This window comes from Bos mutus, chromosome 19 (genome assembly GCF_027580195.1).
Source record: "Bos mutus isolate GX-2022 chromosome 19, NWIPB_WYAK_1.1, whole genome shotgun sequence".
NCBI lineage: Eukaryota > Metazoa > Chordata > Mammalia > Artiodactyla > Bovidae > Bos > Bos mutus.
In genome coordinates, this window is record NC_091635.1 from 42,395,269 (window position 1) to 42,414,836 (window position 19,568).

The window sequence follows — 19,568 nt, forward strand, 5'->3', positions numbered from 1 at the left end:
TATTTATGGGAATAAAGCATATGAGATTAGCCTTATGATGTAAATAGGAGGTCACCTATAAAGAGTCAAAGTATCCCAAAATACCACAGACTCAAAACTCTGAGGATCTCAAACACACAAAAAGCAAGCTGATTTGTCTAATTTAAAAACGAACTAAAGCTCCGTCCTGAAATAATGGTCATTACCAGTGTCTCAGCACATTTCTCAAATCTTTTAAGAGTTGAACAAAAGCTCATTGTGGTAGCTGATTTTCAGAATTTTAACCTCTGTGATGTTAGAAGATTCACTAAAATTGGTTACATTAGTAAATGGCGTAGTGGGTTTTTAAGTTAACCCTTTATCAATAAAACAATTGCTGTAAATAATCTCAATCCTAAATGTAAAGACTAAAAATTTAACTGTTTGTGGAATTCAAATTTAATTAATTCAAATCCCAAATTTAAGCAAAGGAGGTCCCACCACCTCTCCATTCTCTCACGTACCCCTACCCCCAATAGATTTTAAGTTGTTTAAGGTAGAGAATGTTACTTTTTTGAGCTGTAACATACAGTAAAATATACAGATTGTAGTGTATAATCTGAATAATTTTTATACACATAAAGTATACAACATGATAAATTTTTATTCCATGGTTAAAAGCTAGATCAAGAAATTAAGGATTTCAACATCCCAGAAGTCCCCCTTTGCTCCTTTCTAGTCAGAACCCATACCTGCCCAGAGGTTACCACTGATCTCACTTCCATCACCATGGATTCCTTTTGCCTGTCCTTGAACTTTACGTAAATTGAATCATAAAAAAATCAAGTCTTTGTATATGGTTTCTCTCATTTACTGTTATGCCTGTGAGATTCACCCATGTGTGAATCTTCACCCTTTTTAATGATGTGTAGGATAACATTGTATCAAAGGAATATAACACAAAGTATTTATCCAGAGTACTGCTGGCAAACTTGGGGGTTGTTTCTAAATGTTATTACGAATAAAGCTGCTATGAACATTTTTGTACATGTCCTTTGGTAGATATATGCAATCATTTGCCTTGGGTATACCAAAGAGGAGAACTGCTGGGTCGCCGGGCAGGTGTATATTTAGCTTTAACAGAAACTGTGGCAGAGAACAACCAATTCTGACTTCGTGTTGACTGTTTCTTTGACTTGCTGTGCGTTGCTGTTGTTATTATAATCATACATAAAAGACCTGTCTCAGAGGACCCTGGCCTTCTGCCTGACTGTTAAACTGAAGCGCCTTTGTTCAGCTCACAGAGATAATCTGACTCTGCCCACTGTGAATGGTTGCAAGAGATTAACACATCTCTTCCACAGGCAGGCCATTCCAGTAGATGTTTTACAAGATTCACTTTACTCCCTCACTCCCTCTCCCTCTCTGTTCTGCCTTTTGACTTTAGTTCCTCAGCACTTTTCTCTCTGGTTCTATAAAACAATCTGGCATCTAGATCCCAACAAGATGGTTACTTTGAGACATTAGTCTGCCATCTTTTCGGTCAGTTGGCTTAAAGCCGTATTCCTTGCCTCAGCACCTTGTCTCTGATTCATTGATCTGTAGTGTGAGGAGCAGAGCAAGCTTGGACTAGGTAACAAATAACCAGTTTTCCTAAGTGGTTTTACAAATCTACGTTCTTACCAGCAACAGTAAGCTTCAGTTGATTCACATTCTCATCCACAGTGGGTATTGTCAGTCTTTCACTTCAACCATTCTGGTGGGTATATAGTCAGATCAGATCAGATCAGTCGCTCAGTCGTGTCCAACTCTTTGTGACCCCATGAATCACAGCACGCCAGGCCTCCCTGTCCATCACCAACTCCCGGAGTTCACTGAGACTCACGTCCATCGAGTCAGTGATGCCATCCAGCCATCTCATCCTCTGCCGTCCCCTTCTCCTCCTGCCCCCAATCCCTCCCAGCATCAGAGTCTTTTCCAATGAGTCAACTCTTCACATGAGGTGGCCAAAGTACCGGAGTTTCAGCTTTAGCATCATTTCTGTGTGACCCCAGAGATGGCAGCCCACCAGGCTCCCCGTCCCTGGGATTCTCCAGGCAAGAACACTGGAGTGGGTTGCTATTTCCTTCTCCAATGCATGAAAGTGAAAAGTGAAAGTGAAGTCGCTCAGTCGTGTCCAACTCTTAGCGACCCCATGGACTGCAGCCTACCAGACTCCTCCATCCATGGGATTTTCCAGGCAAGAGTACTGGAGTGGGGTGCCATTGCCTTCTCCATTAGCATCATTCCTTCCAAAGAAATCCCAGGGCTGATCTCCTTCAGAATGGACTGGTTGGATCTCCTTGCAGTCCAAGGGACTCTCAAGAGTCTTCTCCAATACCACAGTTCAAAAGCATCAATTCTTTGGTGCTCAGCCTTCTTCACAGTCCAACTCTCACATCTATACATGACCACAGGAAAAACCATAGCCTTGACTAGACGAACCTTTGTTGGCAAAGTAATGTCTCTGCTTTTGAATATGCTATCTAGGTTGGTCATAACTTTCCTTCCAAGGAGTAAGCGTCTTTTAATTTCATGGCTGCAGTCACCATCTGTAGTGATTTTGGAGCCCAGAAAAATAAAGTCTGACACTGTTTCCACTGTTTCCCCATCTATTTCCCAGTATCTCACTAATCTTAATTTACATTTCCCCAATGACTAACAACTTTGAGCAATCTGTCATAGGCTTATTAGCCATTTGGTTATCCTATTTTTGGTGAAATTCTTAAGTCTTTTACTGATGGGCAAAAATTTTTGATTTGGAGGAGCTCTTTATAAGATATATAATGTTTGGATACAGAATTTACAGTCTGAAAAAACATCAAGTAAAATATTTATTTCTAATGGTTTTCCTCAAATGCTAAACATTTATTTAAAAAATTGTTCTATTACATAATAAATTCTGGAAACAAGTTTTTTTGCTGGATGATGTCTGAGGTCTGTCTTTTCTTTCTCTTAAACTTCTGTGTTGCACATACTTAGTTGCTTCAGTCGTCCAACTCTTTGCGATCCTTGCCCGCCAGGCTCCTCTGTCCATGGAATTCTGTCCAAGAATACTGGAGTGAGTTGCCATGCCCTCCTCCAGGGAATCTTCCCCACCCAGGGATCGAACCCAGGTTTCCTACACTGCAGGCAGATTCTTTACCATCTGAGCCACCAGGGAAGTCCCTTAAACTTCTGATGAGCATCAATTTTTAATGTCAATGGTGTCCTAGTTAACATTTTCAAAAAAAATGGTCAAAGCTTTACTTGTCTAGTTAAGAAATCTTTGCTTATCTCAAAGTCGTGAAGACATTTTCCTGTGTTTCATTCCAGAAGCTTTGTTATTTTACCTTTCACATTTAAGTCTGATCCATTTTGAATTAACTTATGTATATGTCATGAAATAGACCTCTTTCATTGTTCTTGTTGTTATGGTTCAGTTGCTAGGTCGTGTCTGACTCTTTTGCGACCCTATGGACTATAGCCCATCAGGCTTCTTTGTCCATGGGATTTCCCAGGCCAGAATATTGGAGTGGGTTGCCATTTCATTCTCCAGGGGATCTTCCCCACCCAGGGATCAAACCCTTGTCTCCTACATTGGCAGGTGTTCTTTACCACTGACCCACCAGGGAAACCCAGATTTTTTCAAATGGGTATCTAATTGATTTTGATTTACTGAAATGGCCACCCACTCCCCTCTGGATTGCAGTGGCACCTATCTTATAAATCAGGTGAATACATATGTGTATGTCAGTTTACAGACTCTATTCCATTTATCTGTCTATCTTTGTACTGCCTTGATTTTTATAGCTTCATATGTTTCAATACCTGGATGTCTGAATCTCCAAATTTGTTTAACTTCTTCAAGATTGTCTTGACTAGTTTAGTTTAGGTCTTTTCCATTTCCATAAACTTTAGAATGTTTGTCAATTTCCAAACATACATACACATAAAACCCTGCTGGGATGCTCATTGGGATTACCTTGAATATATAGCTGAACTTGGGTAAAGCATGCATATTAACCACAGTGAGTATTTCAGTCCATGAATACAAGCTACTGTATTAGAAATGCATCAAGAGTACCACAAGATTTAGGCACAGAGCAAACAAAACCAAATCCACTGATAAGTAACCTATTCTAATTATCCTTTGCCCTTTCATACTCCTTAGCAGCAGAACCATTAGCATTAATAATGTCTGTAGCCAAACAGCTTGTCGGCATTCAGAGAAGGGTCCTATTGGTATGATTCTTTTTCCTACTTATGAACCCAGAAAGGCCTTCTTTGAGTTTGGTCAGACTATACAAAGGAAAACAAATGATTCTTCTTTGCTTTCTCTACCTCCTCTTTGGCCTCCTCTACTCCAGAACTAAAAGGTTGGGAAGAAGTAACTCCAAGAAAGATCACTGAGGCAATCATTCTAGACTTCAAGATTTCATATCTTTTTCCTGTCACTTTCACTCACTCACTCACTCTTCAATAGACTGTCTACCTACCGTGTGCTTAGTGTTATTACCTAAGGACAAGAAAAACCCAAGAACTGTATAACAAGGGCTCATGGCAGGAATCAGTGGGTCCGAAGGAGGCTCTGGATGGGCTTTAGAGGGCTAGTTAATGTCTAAAATGAAATAAAAATTGTGTGCATATGTATTTTTCCAAGAGGGTACCCAGCATTCATCAGATTCTCAAAGACTGAAAAAACCTTCAATCACCCCTTTTCCATGCTGTTAAAATGACAACCATGTCTGTGAAGTAGAGAATATACAGTCACAGCTCAAATTCTGACTAGATACTACAGAGATGCTACTAAACTACTAACCAACATCGATCTTTAGAAAGTTAAACCCATTTCTGGCACCCTAAGTTACTACATCGCAGTGAACTTATCCTATAAGATGAACAAACTTTAAGGGAAAAACAATGTGTGTGTGTGTATCTCAATCAGTCAGATCACCTGAAATCAATGAATATGATACAATGACTTTGAAGGTTCTGTTCAAAAGAAAATCCAAAGTCTTCCAGGACTCTGCAGCTATTCTCTGACACATACAAAGTCATCCAAATTAAAACCCAGCCTTCCTGCAACAGCCAGGTGAATCTTTCTAAATGCCATTTTCATCATGATATTCCTTTCTTCTTCTTCTAGTCAATCGAATATTAATCTCAAAAGGCTCATCTTAAGGTTTACCTTCTCCCTGTTAAAATCATCTTTGAGAGTCTAAGTCCAGGACAATTATTCTCTTTTTCTTAATAGTATAATACTTATCTGTCATCTTTCACCTGAGAAGCTTTAAAAAAAGTACTGCTACCTGTAATCTCAACCCCAGAGATTACAATTTAGTAGGTCTAGGATGAAACCCATGAATTTGCATTTTTTAAGACTTATATACTTTGAGGTTTGGTTGCCCAGCTTTTCACTCTGCACAGAGCAAAGTGTCCTGTATTAATGTTTAACCATGCAGGTAGTCCTCCGCCAGCACTGTTAGCACAGTATTTATCACGTTACTAAACTCCCCGAGGGTAGCAACCCCTAGAAGCTGATGGAGTTTAGGGATATAGGATGCGCACGATAAATGTTTACTGAAGTAATGAATATGGGCTCTGAAGCAAGACAGATTTAAATTCCAATCTTGTGCCACCTTGACCTTGGGCAAGTTACTTAACTCTAAGCTTTGGTTTCCTTCTCTGCAGAGTAGGGATAGCAAGCCCTACCTGACAAGATTTTTACAGATTAATATACATAAAGCATCTACATACTTCCTGACAGTAACAAATGCTCAAGCATCTGGTCTACTTCCTTTAAAAAAGGACCATATTTTAAACTTTTTTTTTTTTTGGTATTCTCCATATGACCTAGCACTACACTCTGCACACAGGACACAATTAATAAACATCTGTTGCCTTAACTACATCAAATACCAGTTGCCTCTTAGATTGGCATTCCAAACATACCAGGTATGCTGGCCCAGAGATACTTCTGTAGATTTCAGAGCACGGCATAAATTCATTATGTATAAAATAGTGGTGCCATGATGTCTTCAGCTCCAACTATCTGCCTCACTTTCGAACATTCCCAAAGAAGTCACAAGCACTCTTTTATGACAGAGCTCAGGAGCTCCGAACAGTAGTTGCTGTGTGTTAATATGTGTGATTTTCAAAAACGCAGTTTGTTTCTTTTCTTACACTACTCACTCTGACACTATCTCTGTAACTTAATTAGCTACTCCATAGGAATGAGTCATGAGCAAAGATAGTAATATATACAGATAGTGGCCTATTACACCACCCCTCCTTTATAAAAGAAGCCAAGATAGGTCCAAATATAATAAACCATTGAAACCTGTAGTAAGTGAATTTCTGATGCCACCTGAAAAATATTTATTTCCCATGGATCCCTTTACTTGAGTCTCTGACAATGTATATATACGGTGTGTAACTCTTTGATGCTGGGTTGGTATTCACAAGGCAAATTTGAGAAATAAGTAACAAAGTGAGCACTAGACATCTATCTAAAATCATTTCCAAAATTTCAGGAACTAGTCATGAAATAGCAACTGGAATGATGTTTTGAAAGTTACTGAAACAAACACACATTGTTAAACAGTTCCAACTGAATAAAAGACAAAACAATAACTTTCTAAAAAAGTTTAAGGAAAATGGATTGGGGGCGGGGGAATCAGTAAAATGAAATATGTCAAACCAAGGAGCTTCAAATAAAAACACATTGTAAGTCTGATATTCCCAGTTTTACCAAATACTTCAAACTTCTATAAATTTTTCTCTTAAAGTGTGATTCACACTTTGGCCAAAGTTCTTAAAGTTCCTGTGCAAACCAGCAGTCAGATTCACAAGCAATTATTATTTTTCTGACTTTTATTTCAGCAATTAAAACAGCACAGGTTGAGAACCAAATGCAGAATTTCAGGCAGTTTTTCTTTTCATATGAAATTGAAAACTAACAGTCTAACACTAACATCCGCCAGGGAAATTTTACATATATCAAACTTTTAATTCAGGATTAGTTGAAGAGAAGCTCTCTCAAACCACTATGATTCTCTTTCCCCATGAGTCCTGACATTTCTACACAGAGCAATAAATAAGATAACCCATATTATCTTTAAGAGCTGTATTTTTTTTTTTTCAGAGGAAAAACTTTTTCGTATATCTTTAACTCAACTCTGATTTAAAATACTAAAAGATAAAAATAAGGCATTTAAAATCAGGGGCCAGTTACTTCTATTTAAATCACTCAGACTACATATTATACTCTATTTTTACGTCGAGTATTAGCACTGTTCCCAAGCTAAGTTTTAACATTTGCTTTATATCAATTAATATTTCTGTCAATCAATAAATCCTAGAATTCATTTAAATTTGCTCATTCACAAAAAAGGTCTATTTTGTCTCAGGTTTCCAAATCCCTTAATACGGTAATGTACCCTTTTTAAGTCTCTTCTGCTCTTTACTAACATAATTAAACATGCTTTGGAAATAGTTATCCCAAACACCAACTTCACTTACATTATCATGTTTAAAAAAACACAACATCTTCAATTCCCGGAAGACCCTTTTGCAAGAGACCAGATTCTGGAAGACGTTGGGCATCTTTTTGAGTGCTACTCTCTTTCCATCTCTTGGATCTGTTACTGACCTAAAGACACAATATTTAGGGGGAGAGGAAAAAAAGAGAAATCAATTCCAAACTTTGCTCTTCAATGTTTCATCATATGACAGATACCTTTATACTGAAACACTCAATATTAAATCCACTTAATAATGCTTAAGGTATCAGTGAGAAAGATTAAAAAAAAGTATAACCAAACAGAATGTTTAGCCCACCCAACTCATTTGCCATGCTGCTTCTTTTTTTTAAATCCCTAAATTTCTATAAAAACTTTAATCTTCCGGAGAGGTCACTTAGCGATACATCTGAGGTAGAAAGGCTATTAACGGTAAAGCTATTTTAGACAGGAGGGAAAAAGTATAGAACATTAACATGATTGAAGTCAAATTAGTTTTATGCTTTATTTTCAGAACCAAATGTGGTCACTTTTAATTCAGTGTAGAGACTACAACTGCAGTATTTCTTATGTAAATGAACATCTTTTAGTAATACGGTTTCTAGGACATTTCAGGACACCAGCGTGTCCCCTCGTAAGTCTGAGTGGGAGTTTAGGGCTGTGGCATCTTGGTTATCATGATAACGTCTTCCCTTTTCTCAGTTCTTGGTATGATAGCTGCCTCCTGCAGTTACTCTCTCTTTAATAACTCAGTGTCTGCCTAGAAATTTCTTTTAGCCTTCTAACATCTATATTGCCAATTCCTTGCGTTACAGTTCCCTGTGTTTGAAGTACTAACGTGTTTTCCATTTTTCTGACGGGACCCAACTGATACATATTAAGTCAAAGTTTTTGGTAATTATGGCCAATTGGCCATTTGGCTAACTGAGCTTCCATGAATTAATCTAAAGCTTTTTTTGCCTTCTATCCATCATGGATGACTGGTTGTCTTTGTAGAATTCATTCCTGTCAGATTTATTTTGCTAGATAATTATCACTCTCGGCTACCGTTATCTTTCACTTTCTCTTTCAGTCATTCGATGATTTGGCTCCTCTTCCCAGATTTCTATCGTTTTGAAATTTGGTCTGTATGTCACCAATGCCTTTATCTAAGTTATTAATTAAAGTTTAGAACAGGTCTGAGGACAAAGCTCTTCAACAGATATAATACTAGAAGGCATCTTTATTCAATTATTTACTTAACTACAATTACTCAGTTTATTTCTTCCTCTTGTCCAGGAGGAAATAAGACACTTATCAAATTACTTTTCTGAAAATAAAGCATTCCTTTTATTTAACTGTCTAAAAACCATACCAAACTTCTTTATGAATATCATCACTTTACAAATTTATCCTAGTGATTGCTACTTCCTTTCCTGAGTTCTCGTTACTCTTAAATGGTGCATCCTAGTATTTTTAAAACAGCATGAGGACTCTACTTTCTCCCACTGATAGAAAATTTGGTAAAACAAGTATTATCATTTTTAACTCTTCAATACCTTGAAATGTAATTCAACTACACTAAGAGACCTAACATTTTTGACTGTTGTTTAAAAAAGTACCAAGCAAAATCCACAACGCTGCTTAGAATCCACATAATCCAGGAAAGCAAAATACGAAGGCAACCAAATATAATATTATATTGACTATTACATTTTTTTCATATTTAAATATCTGGTACCTGGATACCAGAAGATAAAAAGTCAATGAAACAGCAAGGAAAGGAAATTCTGGATCACACACTGCATAGTAGTCACTGCCTCTTGAGTCTTCTTTAATGGAGGACAGTTAATTAGCATTTTTTTGTCTTTTATGACATTGCTATTTTGGAAGAGTACAGGCCAGTCATTTTGTAGACCGCTCCTCAATTTGCGTCTGACATTTTCTTAAGATTAGATTCAAGGTGATGCTGTTAGCTGCTGTTGTGTTGACTCTGCAACCCCATGGGCTGTAGCCCACCAGGCTCCTCTGTCCACAGCATTTTCCAGGCAAGAATACTGGAGTGGGAAGCCATTCCCTTCTCCAGGGGATCTTCCTGACTCTGGGATCTAACTGGGGTCTCCTGCATTGCAGGCAGATTCTTTACCATCTGAGCCACTAGGGAATGTATTTTTTAACGGGCATGACCCAGATGTCTTCTCAGTGCATCACTTTAGTAGGCACATGAAGTCAGTTTTTCCCATGACTGATGGTAACTGTGATCATTTGGATGAAGTGTTCTTTCAGGCTTCTACACTGTAAATTTATTTTTTCCTTTTGTCTAACTGTAAATATGCCTCATCAAACTCTGACTCATTACATTTAGCACCCATTGACGGCTTTATTGCCTGAATCAATGATCACTACGATGTTGCCAAATGGCACATTAGTAATTTTTAATGTCTAATGATAGCTAGCCTGCACGATATTAATTTTAAAAAATGAGTAAATTGATTTAACATAATACCCTTTCCAAAGGCCTCATGCGGCAAAAATTCTTTGCAACTTCTGACTTCACTGGTCTTGACCCTACCATGGTGAAGAAAGCTGTTCTAAGATAAACCCATTCTTGGCTCAGGGTTAGTACCATTCCTTCTAATGTTTTAAGGTAAAATTCACAAAGCAGCATTTTATGTTATTATTCATGCAAAAGCCAGTCATGCCTGTGGCTGGTAACAATGTAACTCTAATGAATGTGAATGGCAGTGCAGTAATTTCACGCCATGTTGAGTTTGTTCTCTCTTAACTTGAGGTAGCAGATGCTTTAATTCAGCACAAACAGTACCACAGAACACAGATAAGTGTGGAAGCCTGTTATACAGGAATTCTTTTATTTTCTTTGTTACTGAATGGCTTGCTGTGCTTAGTTTCTCTGCTGCTGCAATACCCTGGTTATTTCGACTGCACTTGTTCATGAAGCTCCTGCTGTAGAGATAATGAACAACGTTTAGGCAACTTTCCTCCTTTCAGAAAAAAGGAGTTAACCTTCGCCCTACAATTCAGTTATGACCAGTTACTTTCTCTAAAATACTATATGCTCTAAATAAAACAGTGCATCTGTCCTTTCATCTGCTTACCTTCACAGGCATTCCAGTTATACTAACAGGCACTTCCTCAGTTTTAAATTAACATTTGATTCTGTAAACACTTAGAAGTTTTCAAAAGAGAAAAACAAAAACAAAGTTTTAAGGGTTGTGAGAAAGAATCCTTTCTTATATCTTCTCGGGTTCATCAATCCTTCTCTGAACTTAGAATATAAGTTCAACTGTTTTTTAAACAGCCAGAAGAATCCACGAGCCATTCTTCAGAGAGAGAGAGAGACAGTCAAAAGAGTACACTACCAAAACAGGAAGCCTTTTAGATTTGGTATGGTTGTTTTGTTGTAGAGTTTTCTTAATCCCAGGAAGCTGAGACCAGTACCACAAATCTACTTGTATTACTGACAAGCAGAAGGGTTGAAATGAAACAAGAGTAAAAGTTATTATTGGGGATACTTTTCAGGTATTAGAATGTTACATTACAACATCTTTTAATTAGTATAACTAATCAGCAAGAATCTCCCAGAAATTAATGCTCCTCATTCACTTTATGTGAAGAATCTTTCCCCTTTATATATTTTAGCTGTTTTAAAGTTCATGGCTCTGATACAGGTTTTTAACTATCCAACAAAAATAATAATAATTTATAATGAGAATGTTCAATTTGGATTAAGAAATTTTTCTTCTAATTCTGGCCACATTAACTTGTAATCAGCAATCCTCTATTTTTTGTTATATACTACAATTGCTATGTCAACTGTACCAATACAATACACATCTCAGTAACAGAACCTCCTAAGTGTTAGTCGCTCAGCCGTGTTCGACTCTTTGCAACCCCCTACACTGTAGCCCCCCAGGCTACTCTGTCTATGGAATTCTCCAGGCAGGAATACTGGAGTGGACAGCCAATCCTTCTCTTCAGGAGAACTTCCTAACTACACTCTAAATGTTTAGATTATTGCCTTCACATTCACGGGATTCACTTCCTTAAAAGTTATTTTTACTTGTATTTAGATGAAGTCTGTTGAGAAAACAATAGCAAAAACTATGAGACAAAATTTTTGACAACAAATAAGTCTAGAAAATGTTTAGTTGTCCTCAGTACTTATTATATGTTCATGGACACTACAGGTCAAAGAATATGGAATATCATTTATATGATTCTTTTGTTTTTCTAACCAGATCTTCAACAAGCTCTAGTCTGTGTGCACTCTGACATAATTTACAGAGTTGCAAACTATAGTATTTAGAAGAACAAATCTCCTAAGCTTTCCTGCCCCCACCCAAAAACATATTAAAAAGGTTTCTCATCTTTCATATTTAGATAATCTGTTCCATCAGTCGAGTTTTTCTGATGTTGGTTTTTCTTTTAAATACCAAATTTGGTATTTGCTGAGTTAGCTCTATACATGAGAAAGCAATCTTCTTCATTTTATTCAACATACTTATAAAATAAACGATCCCCCAATTTGTTAATCTGAAAATTACAAGGAAAAAAGGTATTATACAATAGCCAAACCAAGCAGTGAAACAGTTCATTCTTTTTTCTCATATCCTAATATTACTGATTGGGAGAAGCAAAATAGCTACATTTAACAGAAAGAGTTAAAGAGGAATTTAAACATCCTCTAACTCTGTGCTTAAGTATAAATAGCAATGATCCCAGCAGATGAGAGCGAGCACTGAGCCATTCTGATCTGTAGTGAGACACCCGGGGGCGCTAATAAGGGAGGAAGAATAAAGAATAGGTAAGCCATCCAAGCAGAGACATTACTTTGCCAACAAAGGTCCATCTAGTCAAGGCTACGGTTTTTCCAGTTGTCAGGTATGGATGTGAGAGTTGGACTGTGAAGAAGGCTGAGCGCCGAAGAATTGATGCTTTTGAACTGTGGTGTTGGAGAAGACTCTTGAGAGTCCCTTGGACTGCAAGGAGATCCAACCAGTCCATTCTAAAGGAGATCAGTCCTGGGTGTCCTTTGGAAGGAATGATGCTAAAGCTGAAACTCCAGTACTTTGGCTACCTCATGCCAAGAGTTGACTCATTGGAAGAGTTTCTGATGCTGGGAGGGATTGGAGGCAGGAGGAGAAGGGGATGACAGAGGATGAGATGGCTGGATGCCATCACCGACTAGATGGAGATGAGTTTGAGTAAACTCTGGGAGTTGGTGATGGACAGGGAGGCCTGGCATGCTGCGATTCATGGGGTCGCAAAGAGTCGGACACGACTGAGTGACTGAACTGAACTGAACTGAAGCCATCCAATACCAAGCAGTCGTATTTACTTTCAAATACTTGTTATTGTAAGATCTAACTTTAAGGCCTCCTCAACTCCCCATTCCAATAATCACTGAATAAGTTAAACTATAGGTGAAAAATTATCTAATGCTAATTATTGTCTTGGGAATATTTTATGGTGCCTGAGATTATGAATTAATTAGTTCCATCCTTACTGTAGATTCTAAAAGACATATAGACTCTTTCCCTCTCAGTCACTGTCAAAATGTCTCTGTAAGAGTCTGACCTGCCTGCACAAAAGCTGCCACATTGTCTTTTCAATGTTAGAGGGTGATCATGACACATCCTAGTCTGCCAAGTCTAGGAAATTTTCAGGATCCACTAGCTACCATTTCTCCTAGAAACAGACCTGTGAATATCGTATGGGGAGGAAACCAGTTGCAATGAAGGAAAGGTATCTGTACAAAGCCACAAAGGAAAATAATCCACAACTGCAACTCCTTCTTGTATTTTAAAAACTTTGGGCAAGAGGAGATCACAAAGGGTAACCAAAACTAAAACTACGTTATACAAAAATGTACTTGCTTTTAATCCCATTGATGACTTCATGAGAGATATGTATTCAGTAACAGGATCAATGATGAATATAAAGATTTTTTTAAATTAAGGAATGGCAATTTTTGTTGCACATTAGTTTTATAAATGTAGAAGACGTAAAATGAAAGAAAAGGACAGTTTTATTCACATGGTATGTTTACAGGATTATGGCTTTACCAATGTCAGAAACTGTAATAAATTGTGCACATCATCAGAAAAAGTTTTGTTTTAAATTGCCAAAGAGAATGCTTTACCATTTGATATTAATATTTTAGTGGTTAAACTAATATTTTAATAACATAAACTATAAGTCTCAATATGCTATTAGTTAAAAGCAAACTGAACACACCAACAATAAAATCTTTTTTGGAATAAAAAGGAAAACTTGAATATGGTTTAAAATTATGATTATAAATTAAATTTCCCTATTTTCTAGAGATGTATATTCTTATGTATACATAAGTGAAATGATATGAGATCTAGGATTTGTTTTAAAATACTTCAGCAATAAAGACTGTTGAAGCAAATCTTAAAGTTACTGAACCTGAGTGGTAGGTTGTCGTTGTTTAGTCACTGAGTCAAGTTCTACTCTTTTAGGACCCTGTGGACGTAGCCCACCAAGCTTCTCTGCCCATAGGGTTTCCCAGGCAAGAATACTGGAGTGGGTTGCCATTTCCCTTTCCAGGGGATCTTCCTGACACAGGGATTGAATCTGCATCTCCTACACTGGCAGGCAGATTCTTTACCACTGAGCCACCTGGGAAGCCTGGCTAATGGGATCTAATTATTCATAAGTAAAGAAAAAGTATGTTTGCAAAATTGCAAAATAAAAAAATTAAAATGAAAAAAATATTTAAATTTTATAATAATGTTAGAAATAGCCAAAACTGGGATTAAAGAAAATTTATGCAAGACTTCCACATAAAAGTACTGAAAACACATCACTGAGAGAAATTAAAGACATAAATAATGACGAGATATACCATATTCATGAATTAGAAAGCTATTTGATACTGTGAAAATTTCAATTCTCCCCAAATTGATTTATAGACTCAAGTGAAATTGAAAACATAAAATGGTTTTCATTTTGTAAAACTAGACAAATTAGTATAAGAGTTTTTATGAAAATGAAAATATGCCAAGGAAAGCTAAGAAGAAAGACACTCTTGAAAAAGAATGAGAAGGGAAAATTGCTCTCCCAGATATGAAGACTTACTATAAAGCCATGGTAATTTAGCCAGTCTAACAGTCCAATGAAACAGAAACATGGCACAGAAACAGATTCTCCCATATATAGACATTTGGCTTATCATAAAGCTGGCTATGCAGACAGAACAGCCATCTTAAGCAAGTGCTTCTCAGCTTCTAAACTAAACATTGCTCTGTAATACCGAGGCTCAGAGTCTGCAAACCATGTTTTGGTTTTTCCAACTAGATCCATGTTAAGACTCTGCTAATAAAGGGCTTTAGGAGCCTTTTAGGAGCAAGGCTGCTGCTGCTGCTGCTACTGCTAAGTCGCTTCAGTCGTGTCCGACTCTGTGTGATCCCATAGACGGCTCCCCCGTCCCTGGGATTCTCCAGACAAGAACACTGGAGTGGGTTGCCATTTCCTTCTCCAGTGCATGAAAGTGAAAAGTCAAAGTGAAGTCACTCAGTCGTGTCCGACTCTTAGCAATCCCATGGACTGCAGCCTACCAGGCTCCTCTGTCCGTGGGATTTTCTAGGCAAGAGTACTGGAGTGGGTCGCCATTGCCTTCTCCATAGGAGCAAGGCTAGGGTAGCAAAAAAGGAACAAAGGGCTCTTAGCCAGTTACATACAGACCTCTTAAGAATCAATTTTTTAAAAAGGCTTGGAAAGGCATTTCACCACAAAAAAGGATTAATTCAAATGGCCAATAAACATATGAAAAGGAGCTTAACCTCATTAGTCATTTGGGAAATGAAAATTAAAGCCAAAGAGAAAGTATGACTTAACCACCAAAATGGCTAATATTTAAAAGTCTGATAATACCAAATGTTTGGTGAAGATGTGATGCAATGTCAATCCTAATACATTGCTAGTTGAAGTGTAAATTTATAGAATCACTCTGGGAAACAGGTTGGTTTTATATACTAAAATGAAAATAAATCCATACTGGAACCCAGCAATTCGACTCTTAGGTATACACCCAAAAGTAATGTGTGTACCTATACACTAAAACGCAAACAAGTGTGTGTGTTTGTGTTTGCAGCCATATTTGTAATACCCTTAAAAATGGAAATAACGCAAATACCCATGCACAGTAAAAGAGATAAACAAATTGTTGTATATTCACATAATGGAATATTTTACAGCAACTGAAATGAACTACTGCTATATGCAGCAACATAGACAAATCTCACAAACACAATTTTGAGCCAAAGAAAACAGTCACAAATGAACAGTAAGATTTCTATATAAAAAGTACAAGCAAAGTTAAACTCTAAAGGTTTAGGGATACATACTTAGGCAATAGAAACTATTAAAAAAGGAAGTGGTTACCAAAAAAGTAAGGACAATGGTTATCTTGAAGGGGGTTACTTAATGATGGGGGCGGAGCAGAGAGGACTTCTGGGTGCTGCTAATGTCCTATTTCTCATATGGATGCTGGCTAGAGGTGTGTGCTCTGCGATAAATCACTGAGTTGTATGTTTTGTTTTGTATTCTTTCTGTGTGTTATAAGTAAAAAGGTAAAGGCTAACCTCCCCATTAAATTTGGGCATTAAAAAAGCATTTTAAATCGAAATCTATATAATGAGTAGTTTTTAAAGAGGTTGATTCTTTCTCCCCCCCATAAAGATACACATCTACACTAGCCCAGCAGATTCTGTCATACCTTTCTTTGTGCCACTGGTTCATTCTGAAGAGAGGAGTATACATAATATCTTCCTTATGTTTTGATAGAATTCCAAAAGAATTTGCTTGCTTTAAAAAAAAAAACAAACGTTTTCTTCATCATTACACAAGAATATGCTATTAAGGAGCATTCCACAGAATGCTGTCAGCAGAATTATAGCAGAACTACAGTCCCACCCCTAATCTAATCACAATCTCCTAACTTCTATTGTGAAGCAAAATGCTGAAGCAGCTACAATATATAGATGTGTTTCAGGTTTTTAATTAGTTGGCCTTTTAAAAATAACCAAACCCCAAAATACTGCAAATACAAAACAGGAGGCAAGATTCCCAGCTGTGGCAAACTGAAGAAATCAGCAAATCTTCTTACAAAACTACTACAAAACTGGACAAGTGTGCCAGAAACAACCATTACCAGGCTCCAGAAAATAACTAAAGTCAAGTGACAAACTTAAGTGTTTATGAAAAACGTGGAGCTTTGGGTAAGAACAGAGGGAGTCAGAGGTGTTATTGTTTGGGGTTATTCCTTATCCACCCCCCACCCCAAGACACTCTATGCAGCAGTTGTACCTGAGCAGGGCTGGCCACAGAAACCAGTGGCTTCACTGTCTGAGATTGCTGAAGTAATCTAAAATGGAAGGCAAAACCTCACACCCAGTGGCACTGACAGTAAAACTATTAAACCCAACTAGAAGAGAACAGATAAAGTTTACTGCTCTGCTAGCCTGAGCCTGCTGTCTCAGTTGGGAAGAGGTACAGACTAACAGAAATCCAGAAATTTAATAAGGAGATTCTAGAAATGAGAGCCACAGAGGGCTTGGTAAACTCTGCAGGTGGACTGCAGAGGTCCTAAACTACCTATTGAGGGCTGACTAGGAGGCTTCCTACATATAAAGGGGAAAATGGGAAGCTTAGCAAAAAGTAAAAACTGAGGCATACATGAAAACCTGATGAACACCCTAAGACACTCACAGATGCTCAGCATAGGGTAGAAGCCTTACTGGAACAATATGTTTTGAACACAACTTTTAACTTAGCTGACTGCTAAGCTATGGGACCCCAAGAAGGCTAGGGTAAAAAATAAAAAGATCTGGCATATTAAGTCAAGTTACTTAGATATTAAGCAAACAAATATAATAACAGCAATAATGACAACCTTCAGAGAGAGGAGGGAAGAGGGCTGAAAAGAAATCAGATCCAGGGTTGTTACAATATATTATCAAATATGTCCAGTTTTAACAAAGCAAACTACAAGACATGTTAAAACCCACAAACACAGAGGACAATGTGACCCACTCAGAGGGAAAAGCCCCAAAAGAAACTACTTCTGAGTGGGTCCAGATACTGTACTCAGAAAAATTTCAAAAGCAATTACAAACATGTTCAAAGAATTAAAGAAAAATATGATGACAATGACAGAAAATCTCAATACAGAAACAGAAAGTTACAAAAAAGGAAATCAAACTCTAAAAGTTGAAAAGTACAATATTAGGAACGAAAAAATTACTATATGGACCCAAAGCAGATTTGAGATAACAGAAGAAAGAAAAAAAACAAGAAAATAGTGAACATAAAAGACAGATCCATAGAAATTACACAATCTCAAGAACTATTCGTCTCAAGAGATGAAAAAGTTTGGAAAAAAAAAAAAATGAACAGAGACTCAGAGACCTATGCGGTAAAAGTGAATGTACCAACATACATCTAATGAGAGAGGAAGGGGCAGAAAAAAAAAATTGAAGAAATAATGGTTTAAAAATGTCCAAATCTGATGAAGAACAATATACAAAGCTCAAACACTCCCAAGTAGGATAGACGTAAGAGTTCTGTATCCAGACACTTCACAGTCAACTACAGATCAAGGTAAAGACAAAGGTTAGTAATTGAAATACAAAGAAAATAATGATAAAAAAAAAAAGACAATTAATGATTGACTTTTCATTAGATATAAAAGAGATGAGACAGCACTGGAACACTGTAACTGCAGTGGGGGGGTGGCAAAATAGCAAACATGTGCATAAAGAGAACAACTGTTGGTTCTAATAAGCATAGATGTAATATATCTATAACAATACAATTGGGGAGGAAACTGAGCTATAATGGAGCAAAGTTGTTGCATTTTACCAGAATGAAAAGGGTATTAATCTGATACTGACAGTTCAGAAATTAAGATGCATACTGCAATTCCTGGAACAATCAATAAGAAAATAACTAAAAAACCAAAAGAGGATTAAAAAAAAAAAATCAAGAGTTAATAGTGAAATGAAAAACAGTTAACACAAGCATACATTTTTGAAATATGAACTTGTTTAAGACAAAAGATATAAAGGAAGATTATAGCAACAAAAGAAACATGAGATACGTAGACGACAAATACCATAGCAAAGAGGCAAATACAAATTCAATCAACCAATCAATTAATTATATTTGGAAGCATCACTATGAACAAAGTTAGTGGAGCTGATGGAATTCCAGTTGAGCTATTTCAAATCCTAAAAGATGATGCTGTTAAAGTGCTGCACTCAACATGCCAGAGAATTTGGAAAACTCAGCAGTGGCCACAGGAATGGAAAAAGTCAGTTTTCATTCCAATCCCAAAGAAAAGCAATGCCAAAGAATGCTCAAACTACCACACAATTACACTCATCTCACATGCTAGAAAAATAATACTCAAAATACTCCAAGCCAGGCTTCAACAGTATGCAAACCGTGAACTTCCAGTATGTTCAAGATGGATTTAGAAAAGGCAGAGGAACCAGAAATCAAATTGCCAACATCTGCTGGATCATCAAAAAAGCAAAAGAGTTCCAGAAAAACATCTACTTCTGCTTTATTGACCATGCCAAAGCCTTTGACTGTGTGAATCACAACAAACTGTGGAAAATTCTTCAAGATATGGGACCACCTTACCTGCCTCCTGAGAAATTTGTATGCAGGTCAAGAAGCAACAGTTAGAACTGGACATGGAACAACAGACTGGTCCAAATTGGGAAAGGAGTACATCAAGGCTGTACTGTCACCCTGGTTATTTAACTTTTACGCAGAGTACATCATGTGAAGTGCCAGGGTGAATGAAGCACAAGCTGGAATCAAGATTGCTGGGAGAAATATCAATAACCTCAGATATGCAGATGACACCACCCTTATGGCAGAAAGCAGAGGAATTAAAGAGCCTCTTGATGAAAGTGAAAGAGGAGAGTGAAAAAGTTGGCTTAAAACTCAGCATTCAGAAAACTAAGATCATGGCATCAGGTTCCATCACAAACAGATGCAGAAACAATGGAAACAGTGAGAGACTTTATTCGG

The 19,568-nt window shown here is 37.3% G+C and overlaps 1 protein-coding gene across 1 annotated transcript in view; it reads right to left on the reverse strand.

The window, feature by feature from the left end:
* Nucleotides 1-19,568, reverse strand: part of NLK (nemo like kinase) — a 129,364-nt gene that overhangs the window by 53,281 nt on the left and 56,515 nt on the right. Inside the window, exon 2 of the mRNA XM_005907241.3 lies at nt 7,501-7,630. Within this exon, the coding sequence (XP_005907303.2) occupies nt 7,501-7,630 (130 nt within the window). The remainder of the gene's footprint in view (nt 1-7,500; nt 7,631-19,568) is intronic.